Consider the following 19,983-nt stretch of genomic DNA (forward strand, 5'->3'; position numbering starts at 1 on the left):
CCCCCCCAAAGGGGTTGCAGCCTGGGGTGCTGGGTGCCCCCTCTCTTATAGCCTGGGGTGCTGGAGGGTGCCTCAACCTTATCGAGTTAGCTTCTCCTACAGCTTGGGGCACTGGGTAGCTCTCTGTCCCTTTGATGTTCCTACCATTATTATGGCTCTATTAACTCTGAGTCCTAGTCATGTCGGGTGCTGGGTAGCCCCTCTGCAGCAGTAGTCCCCCTCTCCCGCTGTGGTTACAGCCTTTGATGCTGGATAGTGCTGCTGTGACATTGGGTATCCACTGAACTTGGGTCATTTATCACCCTCAAACTCCTGATGGGTAACCACAGGGTGAGGACAAACCCGCTTACCGGCAGGAGGCATTTGTTCCCCCATTGAACCTTCTCAACAAGCAGTTTCTGTTTATCTTTTAAAGGGAATAAATATATGAACAAACATTATGGCTGTGCAAACTCAGTTTGGTTTTAAAATGGACTGGAATGCCCAAGCCCTCTGGCTTCTGGCAGACTGCTAATATGGGTCTCTGTCCTAAAGTTTCCTATATTGTTGGAGAAAGGAATGCCAGGAAAATTCACCTCTGCTAGACAATATCGTCAAGAATCTCCCAGCTCCAGGTAATATTCCCCACTTTCTCTTTCTTCATAGTTTATATGGTTCTCATCAGGGCTTTGGAGCTGTGCTCCGGCTCTGCTCCAGCTCCAGGCAAAAACCTGCTGCTCCGCGCTCCAGCTCCGGGCTCCGCTCCAAAGTCCTGGTTCTCATGATCACTTGCTAAATATGACCTTGATCCTCTGAGCAGCCACATGGGCAGACTCCTATTGACTTCAAAGGGGCTTCATATGTGCATGAATGGAGCAGTTTGAAGCATTGGGGCTTTAATGATGGCATGTGATTTACCTTTGTCTGCAGCTTCAGTACATCTGTATGGCTTACCCAGTTTTTTCCCCAACAATTTCAAAAATCACTGCATCGAGTCCAACAACATTATTTTGTGTCCCCTTTGTCGTCCCTCCCTCCATCTGGCCTATGCACTCTTTCAGTTTGTAAATAACAATTGTTCTTCAGGCATGTGCTGTGTCTCCTCATCTCAAAAAAGATATACTGGCACTAGAAAAGGTTCAGAAAAGGGCAACTAAAATGATTAGGGGTTTGGAACGGGTCCCATATGAGGAGAGATTAAAGAGGCTAGGACTCTTCAGCTTGGAAAAGAGGAGACTAAGGGGGGATATGTGATAGAGGTATATAAAATCATGAGTGATGTGGAGAAAGTGGATAAGGAAAAGTTATTTACTTATTCCCATAATACAAGAACTAGGGGTCACCAAATGAAATTAATAGGCAGCAGGTTTAAAACAAATACAAGGAAGTTCTTCTTCACGCAGCGCACAGTCAACTTGTGAAATTCCTTACCTGAGGAGATTGTGAAGGCTAGGACTATAACAGCGTTTAAAAGAGAACTGGATAAATTAATGGTGGTTAAGTCCATTAATGGTTATTAGCCAGGATGGGTAAGGAATGGTGTCCCTAGCCTCTGTTTGTCAGAAGATGGAGATGGATGGCAGGAGAGCGATCACTTGATCATTGCCTGTTAGGTCCACTCCCTCTGGGGCACGTGGCATTGGCCACTGTCGGTAGACAGGATACTGGGCTAGATGGACCTTTGGTCTGACCCGGTACGGCCGTTCTTATGTTCTTATGATGCTCAGTGGTGCTAAACATGGGACGATTTAACACAGGAGTTAAAAAAGAGAGATTTAAAATATCACGTAAATATGCATGAAATTCTTCATCCTCCGTGTAGGATACAGTACTGTTTCAAAGATCTGAAATTCCCAATTATCCAAAACAGGTTTATGTCCCCCAGCATTCATTACATAAGAACGGACATACTGGGTCAGACCAAAGATCCATATAGCCCCCTATCCTGACTTCCGACAGTGGCCAATGCCAGGTGCCCTAGAGGGAATGAACAGAACAGGTAATCATCAAGTGATCCATCCCCTGTCGCCCATTTCCCATGCTGCCAATCCTGGAGATTGATGACTTCTATCTACAGAATGGGTAATAAGTCTACCCAAACTGCCCTGCCACTGTACCTCAACACTGATGAGGGACAACCTCAAATGAGAGGGTAACTGATTATAAAGTTGCTGTCCTCTTTGAGTCAATCCCTGTCCCTTCTCTCCAGGTTTTTTTAGTCACTGGCAACAGCTGTAGTGATGGTCTCGCTGTGACATGGACATCTGAGGAACTAGACTGAGGCCACCAAGCTCATTTCACATAGGTCATCAAATAGCCATTAGATCACGAGTGTCAAACTTATTTGGAGAAGGCCTGATTCCAAAATAAAAAATTAGAACTTCATACTCTTCTCAATCTATGGCAGATCGCGGCCTAATGTCAGTGGGAGGTTGTACAAAGATCAAGTGCAGAATACAGCCTTCATGTAGTAATTAAGCTTCAATTTATTATGTATTCAGTACCTTATTATCATATTCAGTGTGACTCCATGAGAAAATCCTTGAAACATGAGACACCTCTGAATTAGGGAGATCTTTCAGTCATTACCGAGCTGTTCTGAATTTGAATCAGTGAAATATTAGTGCATTTACTATTCTAGTATCATTATTACCTCTCTTACTCCACAAACTTATCCCTTGTGCCTGAGACATAGCTTGTCCATATTCAATTTATATTCCTACTTGGTTTTATAAAACTCTTCAATATGTTTAGACAGCCAAATCATTAGAGAAGCTAACTGACATAATCTCTTTTCAATATATTTTGCCTCATGTTATTGTTCTTGGATTTCAATGTAAATCCAAATAAAAATGGTAACTGTCTTAAATATTCCTAGCACCATGCGTAACCCTAGATTCATCTTCTTAGTTCAGTGATGATAGTGCAGGGAAACATGGAGTAAATAGCACAGTGGATTAATCCATAAATCTTTCTCCTCTGGTGATCTTGAGTCAAATTCTGATTTAGTCTCTAGTGAAAAGTATTTGGGAATCTTATTGTTGTCCCTAAAACATTGATTCTCATAGCAAAACTAACTGTTGCTACACAATTGATAGTCTGTGCTTAGAGAGGATGAGGACTGGAATATCAGGAATTTTGCAGGGCAATTCTCAGAGTTGCAGGAGGAAGTCTATGTATAGTCTCTCCATATTATGTGCAGCTTTTCAGTAATTTATTCTAATAAGCACTACATCTCCACAATTTTTAAACACTTAGCATTTACATACTGTGGTGTGTCACATATTCAGATCTTTGTCTAGATGTTAACTGAATAAGCACCTTTAAAGAGTTTTAGTGATACAGTTTAAAAAAAAACAATTTACAAACAAAGAAAATTTGATTCATATCCTTCAATCCACATTCAGGCAAATCTCTCATTACAGGCAATAGAAAATTTACCTGGTTTAAAAACTAGGATTTGCCCCGTATAAGAACAATATAAGCTCTTCTTTAACAGGCTCAATCTCTAAACTGTTTCCTCAAAGCAATCTACCGGTAGTTTAATTTCATATAGACAGTTAAAACAGAGCAGGGCTTCCGTATAGTTAGTCTGTTATGACACTAGTAACTTTCGACCAGTTTCTGATACCCTTATTCATGTTGAAAAGCACCTTACTCCACAAGTAGGCCCACTGAAGTCGTGAGTAAGGTGCTGCCCAACATGAGTAAAGGTACCTGAAGCTAGCCCTCTAAATTTTTACAAATTATAATTACTAATAATTTTAGTTTCTTTCAGATGAAACTTCACATCAAAGTTTAAATGTGTTCTTTCAGCTACTGATTTTATTTTTCTACTAACAGGCAATGGAAACCATAGAAATGGAGAACAAAGGTAAACATTGGGTGGAGAAGTTATTTTCTCCTCATTTTAGTGCACAAGATTTTTTTAGTCAAGCCTATCAGCCTGAATCTCTGATGTTTGAAAAATTGGCTTTAGCGAGAGCAAAGAGAGTGGAAGAAATCTACAATAGAGCAATTAAAAATTTTCAAGAAGAAAAAAGGCTCAAAAAGAGAGAATATTTTTCCAAACTCATTGTACGAGAATATGAACCAAACATAGTAGGTGCAAAGATAAACATTTCAAAGAAGGAAACAGAAGAGGATTCTGCCTGCTGTGGAGCTGGTAATTTAGATGTTGGGACTGAAGAAAGCTTAAAGAAAACAGAGGGTCATTGTATCTGGAATGCAAAGGAATTAGCAGATTTGCGACAAGAAATGCACAAGAACCATGTGGAAGGAGTTTCTCTGAAACTTCAGCTGTCCACTTTGAATGCAGAGTTAGTGGAACTGAAAGCTAAATGCAAAAAAATACAAGTGGACTTTGAAAATGCTGAACAAGAACTTCTAAACTGCAAAACAGAGGTTCGCTGCAAAAATATCCAATTACAGCAGATTCAAAAGGACAGCTTAAAAAAAGATTTTGAGCTTCAAGCCTTAAAACAACATTTACATGAAAAATCAGCAAACATAAGAAGCTTAAATGAAGAGCTGCTTCAGGCAAGAAAAGAAATTCAGAGTTTGGATCTAAAGAACAAGGATTTACAACAAGAAGTTAAGAAGTTAAAACAGCAACATGATCTTGGAAATAAGGCCTGCATAGAAAAGGTGAAACTGCATTATGATTTAAAAATAAGAAACATACAAAAAGAACTGGAGGATGTTAGAAGTGAGCTGAGTGATGAAAAACTTTTGCATGCTAAGAATGTTAAGGCTTTAGAAATACTTAGGAAACATTTTTCAGCCCAACCATTATCTAATATATTTGACAATCTGAGAGTAGATTTTCTTTAAAATAAAACAAGGAGAGAAAATCCTTGCTAGTTGCACTCAAAAAGCCCTAGTAACTATATTTTCAGTTTTACTTGACTTTCTACTTTTCAAATGCTTCTTGGTTTAATGTTGAACTTTTATTGTTAAGTTTTAAGGCAGTCACGTGTGACATTAAAACACTATCTAGTTTTAAAATAGCTTTGTTCAGAGTTTTGTTTGAGTGAAATTGTACCTTGATTCTTTGACAAGAGCGTCCCTGTGAGTCTTCATGCCACTGACATCCATTATACCCTTCCTGCAGTAATATGCATCTCCTTTCTCCTGGAGAACTGCTTTGTAGAGAGGAAACACTAGTTTGTATTGAGATCAATCATGGCTTTGATACTTAATTTGAATGTCGGGTTCTATATCCCTCACTCTTTAGATGTATGAATTGACAAATGCCGAATAAACAAATTCTGACATGTTCCAGTCATCTTAAATGCTACAATGTCCTGACTTGTAGCTCTGATTTTCTTTCTGTTTGGTCTGCCTGTGATAGTTCATGTCTGTACGGGTGTATCCATTGCCACAGTACCAATCCTTTAGTTTAGACAATATCACGTGCAGGTCCTTTGATTACCCAGCAGGGTGTACTGTCTACACAGCTCTGAAGCATAATTCCACTAGACCCTTTAAAATCTGCTGTACCCAGATTTTACTTTCTTACAGTTTGCTAAAAATCATGTTGCTGTTACTATAGCATTTGGTTTGCAGTTTATATTGTTGCTCATAACTGTTGTAACAACGTTTGTTCTCTTTAAAATCTCTTGGAAATTCATGTTAAAATTATGTGTTGATTTTTGGAGAAGGTTGTAAAGCTATACCTTAATTTGAAATAATATTACTGCTAAATGTTTAATTATTAAATAGTGCACCTGCATGTGAGAGGAGCTAGTGAATTTTTTCTAAACAGTCTGTGTGTTACAACTACGGTCTTTCTCTGCTGATAGTATGAATGATTTATTTAATAAAGTATTATTAATAAATTGATGATTGATGTATGTGTTATACACAGTCACTTAAATTTTAATTTTAATTTTGGCTCAAAAGGATTCCTCTCAAAAGCTGAAAAAACTAAATTCCAGAAACTATCCTGAGAGCAGAAGTGTAGAAATCTAGAATGGTGTAGGATAATTCCTATAGTTTCTTTCCTCTTCATTGTAACATTTTTCTTGAATTTTAATTGGGTAAATAAATGAATCATGCAGTTCTATTCACTCCAAATGATGAAATGACTATTAACTAATTGTTGCCTTATGTGTTTTTAGAATGTCAAATATTGGGGTACTGCTACATCTAAAATCTAATTTATTATAGCATTTTACCTGTTTTGGCTAGGAGTTTCTATAAATCTATCACCTAAATATATTTACTCTCCCTGAAAAGTCTCATGCTTTGTCTGGTTATAAATGTAACTTATATCAGTCAAGCAAGTGGTATGTAATTTGAACTGAGCTCATTTAAACCTTCAACCAAGCAATAAGTATTACTTGTTTATATGTTATAACACCCAAAAAGTTAGAACATAAGAACGGCCATACTGGGTCAGACCAAAGGTCCATCTAGCCCAGTATCCTGTCTTCCGACAGTGGCCAATGCCAGGTGCCCCAAAAGGAATGAACAGAACAGGTAATCTTCCACTGATCCATCCCTGTTGCCCATTCCCAGCTTCTGGCAAACAGAGGCTAGGGACACCATCCCTGTCCATCCTGGCTAATAGACATCGATGGACCTATCCTCCATGAACTTATCTAGTTCTTTTTTTAACCCTGTTATAGTCTTGGTCTTCACAACGTCCTCTGGCAAGGAGTTCCACAGGTTGACTGTGCATTGTGTGAAAAAATACTTCCTTTAACGCTGATCTTTTGTTTCTCAAGTATATCTGCAACCCAAAATATTTAGCTGGAATGTATAATAATAATACACGCTATAATAAAGTGTGAAGTACTTTATATTGTGCATCTCCAACACTTACTATTTTGTGATAAGTAGGTTTGTTTCCTAGTGGGGAATGGGATTGTTTGCTGGGACTGTAGAATTCTTGCCATTTTCTGTGTCCTATCATCGGTAGAGCCAGACCTTGATTCTGGAGACAAATGCCTTCTTACATCAACCAATTAAGTTCTTTTTCACTCTGCTCTCTCTCATTTTGTAACTTCTGCCCTCTTCTCTGTATGGAAGTTATCACCAGTGATACCTGCTGGATTCTCTTGAAGGCTGTGTTCTATTGACCTTCCTTCAAAGGGGGAGAACTCAGAAGCTGATTGACAGAAAGACTGCTTCTAGTCTGCTGCAGAGATAAGCACTAAAACTAAGTTTTGTTTACACGATTCATATTAATCAAGAACCTAAAGCACATGGTTGAGAAGAAAATCCCCCCCACCCCGACTATATGAGGAGATGAGTGATTTTTAAAGGCTATTGGGCTTCTGTTCCATGATTCATATTTATAAGGGGGGATACATTTAAAAATAACCCATTTCAAAGGTATTGGCCAGGTTTTGCCTGTCCCTCCGTTCTAAGAGTGAGTGCATTTTCACTGAGGAATTTAATGGAAATTAAATCTCTACTGGAATGATCCATTCCACTCCCAAACTTTCAACACAGTTTTGTACCTTGGATGAATGCTCTTCTGAATAGCTTAGAGGGGGTGCAGAAAGCCACCTTAAACTAGGAAATGTTTCTGCTAATTTACTTAAGTGCTAGAATAGGTAAAATAAATAAATACAATTGTAAAAATATAGAAGCAACCCATCCTAAGGGTAGAGGCTATGTCTTTGTAAATGGGGGCTGAGTGGTTTTCCCAAACTTCCAAAGCAGGCTGGGAAGAACCCTGCTGTCCAGCAGATTGAGAGAATCAAAAACCTGGTCCAGGAAAGTGGCATTTAATCATGTAGATTCTGATGGCTGTCCTGAATAGTCAAGTTTGGAGATGGGTTGGCGTCTTGGAAGTAGGAGGGAGACTGCAGAGTGAATGTGGATATGGTCCATGGGCTTTTGTACTCTGTCCCACGTCCAGGGCTGGCCCACAACATTTTGGCACCTGAGGTGGGGAGCTCAAATGACGCCCCTATGCCCCCTCACTTGGGCCAAAATTTTGAAAGGTCTCAATTCTGCCTTCTTCCTGTTCTACTCCTCTCATGGTACTGCTCTGCTACCTACCCCAATAAAGGAGAACTAACAACTTAAAATGCCTTGTTCAAAAATTTTAAGTAACACTTAACTTTTAAACGCCTGAACAGCAAATGTAACTTTTCTTGTCTGCATAGTAAACACTGGCATTTTTATCTGTTTGAATTATCAAAGTGGTGCTTTCCATGCCTTCTTGGTTGCAAAGATTTGAACTGCTTCCTGCTGAAGGTCCACAGTCTGGGCCAGCTCATGCTCTGTTGAGATGGTTGCAAGGCCGACCAGCCTCTCCTGTGTGATAGTGGAGCGTAGATGTGTTTTTATTAACTTCCGCTTGGAGAAGCTGCGTTCTCCACTGGCAACTGTTACAGGAAGTGTTAGAAGTATGCGCAGAGCAACAAAAGCATTTGGAAAGAGGGTGTCAGCTTATTTGTGCACATATATTCCAGAACAGCCTTTGGAGTTAATCCTGCTGAAATGTATCTTGAAAGGGCTTTCAGTCCATCACCTAAATCACTCGCATCAATATCACACATGTCATCATGTGTCAACACTGTCTCTAGTGCCCTGTATTGCTGGTGTAGGTTTTCTTCAGCATTCTGGGGTTTTGAGTACATAAGCCATGGCCTCTCCACTTTGTCACCATTGGGGATTTCACGCCAGTAATGTGTTGGATGGAAACTTCTATTTTCATTGTCTTTGGGGAACATGAAGTTTTTCACTTGCTGTGGCCGAGGCAGTACAAGGAAGTCCCTCAGGCTACTGCTCAAGTGGGTCCACAGTCCTGGATCATCTAGACTTAAGGAACTAAACTCAGCAGCAGCTGTTTCTTGCGCCTCCACCAAACTCTTCTCTGATCTACACCTTTCTTCAGGAATGTGCATGGTTACATCCATTTGAGATGGAGATACGGATGCTGCAGTAGCTGCCAGGTCACCTGCACTCTGACTAACTGGAAGATCAGGCATCTCCTCACCACTCACATCCTCACTGGGGCCGGAAGGGTCACTGTGAACATTTGTGTCTATGTATCTCAGGAGAGCTCCTTCCTGCTTAGATAGAAAAGCTTCCTTTGCGTTCTTCCTTTTTCTGAATGCTGCCCCAGAGGGGTGTTTTCTTCTTTCACTCATGACTGCTGTTCTGTGCCAGCTAGAGTGGCTCTCAACACTCAGTTGAAGGGGACAAATAAGCAGGCTGGTAGCAGGGCCTGAGTGAGGGAAGATATCAGCTTCTTAAGGGCCTAATTCGCTCCTACTACTTCAGTTGACTGCCTGTTCTCCGCAAGTGGGTTCAGGGAAGCAGCAGGAAACAGGAAGCTCCCTGAGAAGCTGGTGTTAATCAGTCCAGGTTCCTGGGGGTGCTAGAGAGGTACATAAGAGGCTCCTCCTCCTCTCTCTCCCTGCAGCTCCTGCTGCTTTCTGTTATTCCCTCTCACCTTTTCTCCTGCCTGCCTGTTATGTCTCTTGTGCCCTCCTTCCTCCAGCACAGCACTCCACCATTTCTGTGCATCTAGAGCAGAGAGAATACATATGCACCAGCAGCAGACACAATTTTCTACAGTCTGGGTCCTAGTGGTGCCCCCCCAACAGTCTGGCACCTGAGGAGGCCGCCTCAGTTCGCCTCATGGTAAGGCCAGCCCTGCCCATGTCTAAGCCCTGTCCTGTGTGTTGCTGTGCAGCAACCTTGCATGGAGCTGGGTGCTGCTTCGTCCAGTCTCCAGCCCTCATTTTGTGCACTAAAACTGCACCTGTTCCAGTGCAAAAGGATCCTTTTTACTGCCTCTCTCCTTCCTTTCCTACTCCCTACCAGGCAAGCGCTTGAAGTGCACTTAAATTTGAGTACGTTAATTTAGCAGCATATCCAACTTGAGGCCAAAAATGAAAATTAGCCTTCTACCTTGTAAGCACCACTGAACAGCAGAACTGGCTGACTCTCCCTCTTATCTTCCGCCTTTACAAAAGTTATTCTCTGATCCTTTTTGGCCAGAGTGCTCCATGCAGCACTTTGGGAAGAATGTTAAGTGTGAATGTGTTTTATGAGGGACAGTAAGGATCCCAATTTGCTTGCATGGTTTTAAAGGACATGGGAGGCCAGTTTTAATTTTTAGTCCCAGATCAGAAGTGCCTAGTATTGTACTGTGTGCAGGATTTTTAAGTGTAAGTTTCATGTCCCTCCAGCAAGCTTGTCCTTGAGGGAGGGGCATGAAACATGCATATAATCCAACTTAATTAAAAAGTAAGTAGATCAATTTGTAGCACTGTGCTATTTTGTTCCCACATATTTTGTTCATGGACTGGGTGTCTTAGCGAACCAGTCTTGATAATGTAGGCAGGATGAACACATATTTAACATAAGTTACAGTATTGTTTCCCCTACATTTGAGGGACGGAGAGTGTGATGGGGCATCTTCCCCACACTGCCCAGTAAGGGGTTAATAGAGCCCTTAGGAGACTGTGCGAAAAGAAGCCAATAGGAGAGGGTCTGGGAGGAGTGGCCAATCAGGGCCCAGCAGGCCAATATAAAAAGAGCCTCAGGACACAGCAGGCTTAGTAGCTGCTTGGAGCTTGAGGAGGGAGGATTGTGTCTGGAGTAAGCTGCAACCCTGTAGCATCTTGGATAGGCAGGAACCCGGGGAGAAGAGAAGGAGCTCCGGATGGGCTGCTTGGATTGAGGAGGGTGCTGTGGTCACAGGGAAGTGGCCCAGGGAAATGCAGTGATAGTAGAAGCAAAGGAATGCAGTAAGTGACTGTGATTTGGAGGGTACCTGGTCTGGGATGTTGAGTAGTGGGTGGGCCTGGGTCCCCCCCACTTACTACTGGGGAAGTGGCAAGACAATTGACTACAGTTGCCACTGGGGAAGTGGCTGGAGTAGGAGCTAAACTCCCCTGGTCAGGGGAACATTGATCGGGACATGGCTGGAGGGCCGAGTCACAAAGAGGATGCTGCGGTTCTGGATGCTGTGAGAGGTGCCGCAGGCAGACTGCAGAGAAAAAGTGATGATGTGCAGACTGCACATGTGGGTGTCAACCTTGAGCTAATTCCCAGAGTGAACAGGAGGAAGGTCCAGTCTGGCAGTGATTGATGTGCCCCATGACAGAGGGTAAATATTTTAATGCAAAATGCCCCAAATTTTGCTTAGCCTAATAATCTGAAGTCTTTTTGTGGCCGTGTCGGAGCGGGGCAGCTCCCCTGCTGAAGTCAGCAGAGCTGTGACAGGTTATACCAGCTGAAGATCTGCCCTCCACTCTTTAAACCACTATCAATCCTTGATTAGTATTGGTTTAACAATTGAAAAATTAATGATAACATTTATTCAAAATGCTTCACTTTTGAAAACCTTATTTATAGTCTTACTATACAGGCCTTTAGTATCCTACTGTTCCTTACAGGCCTCAGGCTAGAGTATATTGAGCTTGAATATTGTCAGAGTCCCAAATGCCATATTTTTAGCATGATCGTTTCTGCTAGAAGTAGGCTTATAAATGTCACTTGTAACTGGTACATTGTTTTTCGCATGTATTTCAGTTTGTTTGCATTGAGAGTACTTTTTTTTTAATCTTTTAACTTTTGTTTAGTGGGCTGCCTAAACTATAGTGTTCTTATAGTATTTTGGAGACCTCATTGAATTATTTGACATGACGTATATGATACTGTGTGTAAATATCAGTGAGCTTTAGGCCACAGGCTGTTGTTTTGCTGTTTATGGAGTTTTGTCAGAGATGACTGAAATCACTTTAGCTGCACCTTTTATCAAAGGGCTGGCTGCTTGCCAGACAGTAGTTCTTGATGATATCCACTTCTGAATCTTTCTACATGAACAGAAGACTGAAGGCTGCCCCTTATTTTAGCTTTTGGGCGTTCTGCTTAAGTGCCCTTTAAAGTGGGGAAATGTTTCGGACAAAGATTGGAAACAACAGCATTGTATTTCGCAGTAAATTATAAAGCTATACAGTAGTATTGGTGCAACACATTAGAAAGTCTGGTGCTACAGTTATGAAACCCATACATTTTACGTACTAACTACAAAAGGAAAGACCTGTGTCAGAAAGTGTTTAAAATGTTTATGAAAATACTCCATGACGTTAAGGTGAATAAATAAAGGTATAATGCATTCTTTCTAGGTTTAGTGTAAACAGAAGGAAAAGATACAGTGAGGTTAAAACCACAGCTCAACAATAGTCTGATTCTTCAAGAGGATCCCGCATTGCTGAATTACGTAGCTGCTGAATATTAAATGGCTTTAGAACTCTAATCCTCAGTGATATACTTCACACTCTTACAGCACTTGCACCAATCAAGGCACTTCTGAAGCACTTACCACTGTCCAATCCAGGGGACATATCTGCAGCTGGAGGTATGACCATTTATACTAACTGAAGATCTAGGTGGTAGCAGAGGACAACATTACAGAACTAGATCCTCAACTGCTGTCAAATGCACTAACTGCACTGAAGTCAATGGGGCTACAGCAGCTGAGAATCTGGCCCAATGACTTTTGGCTCAGAGCATTCCTATAAGTTAAGTATTACATCAGTACCAGAAGTGGGGAAAACTGAAGCACAGAATTTAAGTGCCCTGCCCAAGGATATTTGGCAAGTCTATGGGGAAGCCTAGAAAAGAAATGGGACTCCATTGCTCTACCTGCTGGACGTGGCCCTTTTGTGTGGGTGAAGGGTCTAGTCCCGTACTAGTATACAGCAACTCTTAGGGTTAGTGCACAGGACTGGGAGTTGGGACATGTGGGAGCAGATCTTCCACTGGTGAAAGTGATCATAGCATTGAGCTATGATCATTTACACCAACTGAGGATCCGCCCTAGGGATTCTAGTCCCAGATCTGTGACCTTGGGCAAGGTGCTTAGACCCAAAGTTTCAGAGGTGTCCACTAACTTTTGGATGCTTAACTTGCGACACTTTGGGTCTGATTTTAATTTTTTTTACATCCATGTTGCTGTCATAATAGTCTATCTAAAATATATACCTTACAATGAGGACAATAAAATCATTTTCTTAGATCACAGCGGTGGACTCCATCCCTTGCTGCAGATATGGTCTCCAGAATCTAAGCTTTAATTAAATAATTTCCCCAGCCCTTATGTTTGTGAAGATAATCCTAGCAATATGTACCACCCATAAAATGATGCAATTATGCCCTTTTGAGGCCATGGATAGCTTGAAACAGTAACGCTGAGAAGTAAGAACCACCCAATTAATTTAGTTGGATTGTTAACTCTTAAAAAATATTTAACAAAATTGTTTAAATTAGTTCATTGCTGATCATTTTAGAAATGAGGAGTTTAGGATGTGGGAGGGGGGCTCTGGGCTGGGGCTGGGGAGTGGGGTGCGGGCCCTGGGGTGGGGCTGGGAATGAGGAGTTTGGGGTGTAGGAGTGTGCTCTGGGCTGGGACCAAGGGGTTCGGAAGGCAGGAGCAGGATCAGGGCTGGGGCTGGGGGTTGGGGTGCAGGAAGGGGTGCAGGCGCTAGAGGTGTGGGCTCTGGAGTGGGGCTGGGGATGAGGGGTTTGGGGTGCAGGAGGGTGCTCTGGGATGAGATCGAGGGGTTTGGAGGGCAGAAGGGGGATCAGGGCAGGGGGTTGGGGCGTGGGGAGAGGCTCAGGGGTGCAGGTTCTGGGCAGCGCTTACCTCAAGCGGCTCCCGGAAGCAGTGGCATGTCCCTTCTCCGTCTCCTATGCGCAGGCATGGCCAGGCGGTTCTGCGCGCTGCCCCGTCCACAGGCACCGCCCCTAGAGCTCCCATTGGAGTGCTGGAGGGGGCCATTGGAGCGGGGCCATTGGAGCGCATAGAAGCCAGAGGTGAGCCATGCCATGACTTCTGGGAGCCGTGTGGAGCGGCCCCTGACCCTGCTCCTCGGCTGGAGCGCTGGAGGGGGGCCATGCTGCGGCTTCAAGGACTCGCGTGCAGCTGCCCCCAACTCTGCACCCTGGCTGGAGTGCCAGAAGGAGGCTATGCTGCGGCTTCCCAGAGCCACATGGAGCAACCCCTGACTCTGCGCCCTGGCTGGAGCGCCGGAGCAGAGCCATGCAGCTGCTTCTGGGAGCCGTGTGGAGCAGCTCCCGAGCCTGTGCCCCCAGCTGGAGCACCAGAGCAGGACAAGCCCCAGACCCGACTCCCCAGCAGGAGCTCAAGGGCCAGCTTAAAACAGCTGGCGGGCCGGATGCAGCCCGCGGGCCATAGTTTGCCCACTCCTGCCATAGGACCTCACCCACCCACTCCCGTAATAGGCCCATAACCTCTGGCTGAGTTACAAATATTGATTTAAAGACTTCACGTTACAGAGAATCCACCATTTACGCTAGTTCAAACCAGCAAGTGACCCATATCCCACGCTGCAGAGGAAGGCCAAAAACCCTGGGTTTCTGCTAATCTGACCTGGAGGAAATTCCTTTCTGACCCCAAATATAGCAATCAATTAGACCCTGAGCATGTGAGTGAGACCCCTCCCCCTGCCTAGCCACATGCCTGGAAAGAATTCTCTGTAGTAACTCAGCCCTCCCCATCTACAGTCCCATCTCCAGCAGTTGGAGATATTTGCTAATAGCAGTCACGGATGGCCCATATGCCTTTATAGGCAACCTCATCATACCATTCCCTCCATAAACTTTTCAAGATCAGTCTTGAAACAAGTTAGGTTTTTTTGCCCCCACTACTCTACTAGAGGCTATTCTGAAACTACACTCCTCTGATTGTTAGAAACCATTGTCTCATTTCAAGCCTAAACTTGTTAATGTCCAGTTTATATCCAGTTGATCCTGTGCCAACATTGATCCTTAACTTCAAGAACTCCTCTCTCTCCCTGGTGTTTATCCCATTGATGTGTTTACAGAGAGCAATCCTATCTTCCTTCAACCTTTGTTTGGTTAGGTTAAACAAGCCAAACTCTTTGAGTCTCCTCTTGTAAAGCAGATTTTCCATAGCTGTAGTGTAGACATACCCTAAGCAAAGTCACTATCCCTTGTTTTTTGGTGTTTCCAGCATTTGTTGAAGCAGGACTTTGTACATTCCTTGTAAATAAATGGGACTCTATAAAAGAAAATACCAGACTCAGTGAAATTTAGTGAGGGTGCTTGTCTTTAACTTGACCTCCTAATTCATTTGCAAACTACAAACTGGCTTGTCTTTACAAGGATTTTACCTTGAGTTAGTTAACTAGGCTTGTTAACTAGAGTTAGGTCACTTGAGTTAAGAACACACCTTTTCTGGCAGGAAAATAAGTGAGGTTTGTTGACTCATTATTGCATGTCTGTTGATAATCATACAAATATAAAGGGTGTAGAAGTGCTTTATAATGAGGACCTAGGGTATGGGCTGAGCAGTTTTTGAGGAGGAGCCTTGGGAGCTGCCAGCCTTGGAGAGAAGGCTTGGCTGGATTTGATGTTTCATTTCCAGTTCCTCTTATAAATAAAGCCAAATCCCAGATGGGAATAAGATTTGATCCACTACCACTGTATTTGAAACATGGTGGGGAAGCCAGCTGCTCAGAGTTTTATTTCAGTTAAGTAGATCTATAGTTGTAACTGTTTCAGGCTAATTGAACCTCTAAGAATATCTTTTAACAGCTCTTCTGGTATATTCTGAAGGAACTTGTGTAATGGGGTTTTCTTTAAATTGACCATTACTCTGAGGAAAATAAAGTGTGCTTTCTTTCCCATTGTTTTAATCAAAAGTTACATATACACACTGGATTTCTTGTAAAATGTATTCCCCTACAGCTGGCCTATAGAAAATCCAAAGAAACTGATCATCTCTTTGATGGAAGATGAATGTTGTTTATACAAATCTGTGGTGTATACAGCAACTGGATTAATGCTATGTCTGTGAGCAAATGACAAGCTCTGCCTTATAATTTAACTCCTTTTTGCTTGATTATGACGTTTGTTCTTCTGTTGAAATGGGAGAGAGTAAATAAATGAGTTTGTGTAATGAGCTTGTCAAATATATTGAAGTTCTAGAAGATCCAATTGTTGTTAATGTTCACTGGGCTCCTGGCCAGTGCAGTCAATGTATGTTAACATAAAGTTAGAATCTCCTTGTGTTGTCATGTAGTTAGCCTTAGCAACTTAAAAATATACCTTTGTTAACACTATTTCACATGACCATCACTCTCAAAATCTCTGGCTCTGAAAATGTAGATTATAAAATATTAAGCCACCTGGATATGTTATTTCCAAAACTCATTAATTCATTCTCCTTGCTGAGCTTCTCAAAGAAACTGTCAGAATTTACTACTTGTGGAAGGCTCATGTGTCCAAAGAGCTCTTAAATGCTGCATAATAAGAAAGTAAAGCAAATGGCTATATTCATTTCAAGTTCCTTTAGTAACAGAGGTAGAGACACTAGTGTTTGCAAAATTTAAAATAAAATAGGGCCAAATATCAGCCTGAGATCGGCACACAAAATGTCCCCTCCACCTTTGAATCTCATCTTTTGTACTGGAACGAAAAATTAATTGACTCCCTGGCACCATTTTTCTCCCCAAGTTTGCCTGGACTATATAGCATCATGATGTATACTATGATCTTGTGCAGGATTTGAAGCCGACCATCATAACAACTGTCATCTCTGTCCTATATATTTTAAAGGTTTTAAGATTACTTGTGCCAAAGAGAGAGAGAGGATGGTTCCTTGAAGTATGTGTTAACTACTAAGGGTATGTCTACACTACCTGCCGAATTGGCGGGCAGCGATCGATCCAGCGGGGGTTGATTTATCGCATCTAGTCTAGATGCGATAAATCGATCCCCGAGCACTCCCATGTCGACTCCTGTACTCCACTGCCACGAGGGCGCAGGCGGAGTCGACGTGGGAGCGGCAGCAGTCGACTCGCCGCGGTGAAGATACCACGGTAAGTCGATCTAAGTACATCGACTTCAGCAAAATTATTCACGTAGCTGAAGTTGTGTAACTTAGATCGATTTCCCCCCCCCCCCCCACGTGTAGACCAGGCCTTACACTCAACAATCTGTTCCACCTTGTATTTAACTGTGATTCTCTGAGTACATTTCCCAGACCTGAAGAACTCTATGAAAGCTCAAAAACGTGTGTGTGTGTGTGTCTCTCTCTCTCTCCCTCTCTCTCCAACAGAAGTTGGTCCAATAAAAGATGTTACCTCACCTACCTTGTCTCAAGTAAACCGCCATTTTGGACAGTTGTCTGTCCCACCTGTTCTTATGAAGCTCCAATGATGGGGATTCCACAACTTCCCTTGGAAGTCTATTCCAGAACTTAACTCCCCTAATAGTTAGAAAACCTAAATCTTCTTGTCCTACCTTCAGTGAACAGGGAGAAGAACTGATCACAGTCCTCTTTGTAACAGCCCTTAACATATTTGAAAACTGTTATCAGGTCCCCCCTCAGGCTTCTTTTCTCAAGACTAAACGTACCCAGTTTTTTTTTTTTTTTTTTGTTAAGCTTTCCTCATACGTCTGGTTTTGTAAATGTTTTAGTATTTTTGTTGCTCACCTCTGGACTCTCCAATTTGTCCACATCTTTCCTAATGTGTGGCACACGGTACTCAGCAGAGGCCTCACCAGTGCTGAGTAGAGCAGACAATTGCCTCCCATGTCTTATTAATGTACACCAGCACGATATTAGACTTTTTTGCAACTGCATTGCTTTGTTGACTCATATTCAATTTATGATCCACTATAACCCTCAGATCCTTTTCAGCAGTACTACCACCTGGCCAGTTATTCCCCATTTTGTAATTGTGCATTTGATTTTTTTTTTTTTCTTTCTAAGTCAAGTACTTTGCACTTACCTTTATTTAATTTCATCTTGTTGAATTCAGACCAATTCTCCAATTTGTCATGGTAATTTTGAATTCTAATTCCATCCTTCAAAATACATGCAATCCCTCCCAGTTTGTCACCTGCAAATTTTATAAGCATACTCTCCACTCCATTATATAAGTAATTAATAAAAATATTGAATAGTGACAAACCACTGTGGGACCCCACTAGATATGTCCTCCCATTTTGACAGAGAACCATTTATAACTACTTTTTGAGTATGGTCTTTCAATTAGCTGTGAACCAACTTTAAAGTAATTTCATCTAGACTACATTTTCCCAGTTTGCTTTTCCCAGTTCCCTCCTCCTCCCTCACAATCTTTTCCATTGGCCAGGAACAGCAAACTGTGGCCGTTGGGAGCTGTGGGGGGCCGTGCCTGCGGACAGGCAATGTCATCAAAATGTCTTGCAGCCCGTAATCAGATTACCCTGATAGGCCGCATGTGGCCCGTGGGCTGCAAGTTGCCCACCACTGGTTTAGCACAATGGAACCCCGTTCTAGGTTGGTCCCTTAAGCACTATGGTAGTAAACATGATTATTATTAATAATAAATTGGGAATACAACTGAAGTTTCTGAGGTCTTGTATTCACTGTAATGTCCGCTCAAGGTATAATTTTGGTGTCACCCCACTTTGACTCCTGTCCACACACAAAAATCTCCAGCTCAAGTGAAGTGGTGCTTTAAACTCAAGCTGTCTGGACTGAAGTTTGAGTGCTGCTAATGCCCAAGCTAGCAGTGCAGTGAGGATGCAGCTACTGGCTGTGAGCTGAATTAGCACATCTGTGATTCTAATCTAATCACTGTGTCGCTTCACAGTGTGGATGCTTTCACTCCACCTAGGCTAACTCAAATGGAGTAACTTGAGCTAACTGTTACAGTGAAGACAAGCCCTGAAGGGGGTTAGGCCTGACTTTCAGCTATGTTGCCTTTCAGGTCAATTCATCCACATATAGGTGCTTTGGTTCTCTTATCTCTAACCACTACTACACCACATTGTCCTCCCAGAACCAGGGCTAGAGTCCAGGGACAAGATCCTCAGCTGATGTAAACTGTCATCATTCCATTGACTTCAGTGCAATGTACACCAGCTGTGGCTTTGCCCCTAGGATTCCTGACCTCCATTCTACTACTAACAAATAGCGTGCAACCAACCCACTGAAAGTGTGTCAGGTCCTCTAGCAATTACTCCTGTAGTTTAAGTGTACTGAGCTGAGTCTCAAAGCCCAGAGTTAAACCCTGTTAACACCCCACAGTGGGGGATTCTATGGTTGTATGTACTAGAACTTACTTTGGTTTATTTCAGGAGTTCTCAAACTGGGGGTCAGGACCCCTCAGGGGGTTGCAAGGTTATTACATGGGAGTCGCGAACTGTCAGGCTCCCCCCCAAACCCCGCTTTGCAGCCAGCATTTATAATGGAGTTAAATATATTAAAAAGTGTTTTTAATTTATAAGGGGAGTCACACTCGGAGGCTTGCTATGTGAAAGGGGGCACCAGTACAAAAGTTTGAGAGCTACTGGTTTATTTAATTCATGCAGTAAGAAAACATCTTTTTTAACCTAAAACCTACTATCATCTTTGTATTATGGTGTGATGCATACTTTATTTCACTTGTGTGTCATACATTGGCAAGTCTGAATGTAGGCTTCACAGGGTCAGACACAGGTGACCTAACTACCAAAAAATAATATTCCAGCTTCATCAAGTTTGCACTCTAAGCCCAAATCTTAGTGGCAACCTCAGCAATGTTAAGGCAGAATCACTTCCCGGATGCCCAGGTAATGTGATCATTAGATGTGCTGATCTGCTGATGCAAGAGTGTTTGAGGTCACTGTTAAGGGTTTGCATCAGAGTGCAAGTCTGATGGAGCTTGGGTATGTGTTGCTTTTTGGTAGCTATTGATGAGAGATGGAAATAAAACCTTTATCCAATGCTAGAGCATGTTACCAACAGAACAGGAGGCAGGCAAGGCAAGCAGATTGTCCCTCTACATCCCTCTTGACACGCTTTTAAGAGTTCGGTGGGCTGTGTCCTGATGCAATGGATCTGTCACTAAGCAAAGCTTTTGTGTGAATGTAACCAGCGGGAGCAGGTGCCACAAGAGCCATGGGTGGCAGGTTGTGAACTCCTTTTGGGAGGGATTGTCTTTTTATAGAGCACACCCCCTGCCCTGGGGCCCTAAGGGGGGTCTGGTGGTGGGAGTGCAGCAGGCA

The 19,983-nt window shown here is 42.6% G+C and overlaps 1 protein-coding gene across 1 annotated transcript; it reads left to right on the plus strand.

Moving 5' to 3' along the window:
- The first annotated feature begins 426 nt into the window (after positions 1-426).
- On the plus strand, positions 427-6,388 carry CCDC160 (coiled-coil domain containing 160). The gene is made up of 2 exons (XM_026652952.2): positions 427-614; positions 3,823-6,388. Exon 2 carries the CDS (start codon positions 3,826-3,828, stop codon positions 4,810-4,812), a length of 987 nt encoding a protein of 328 aa, XP_026508737.1. The 5' UTR covers positions 427-614; positions 3,823-3,825; the 3' UTR covers positions 4,813-6,388.
- Positions 6,389-19,983: the final 13,595 nt, after the last annotated feature.

The sequence above is a fragment of the Terrapene carolina genome, unplaced genomic scaffold (assembly GCF_002925995.2).
Source record: "Terrapene carolina triunguis isolate 2854851 unplaced genomic scaffold, T_m_triunguis-2.0 Scaffold131, whole genome shotgun sequence".
Classification (NCBI taxonomy): domain Eukaryota; kingdom Metazoa; phylum Chordata; order Testudines; family Emydidae; genus Terrapene; species Terrapene triunguis.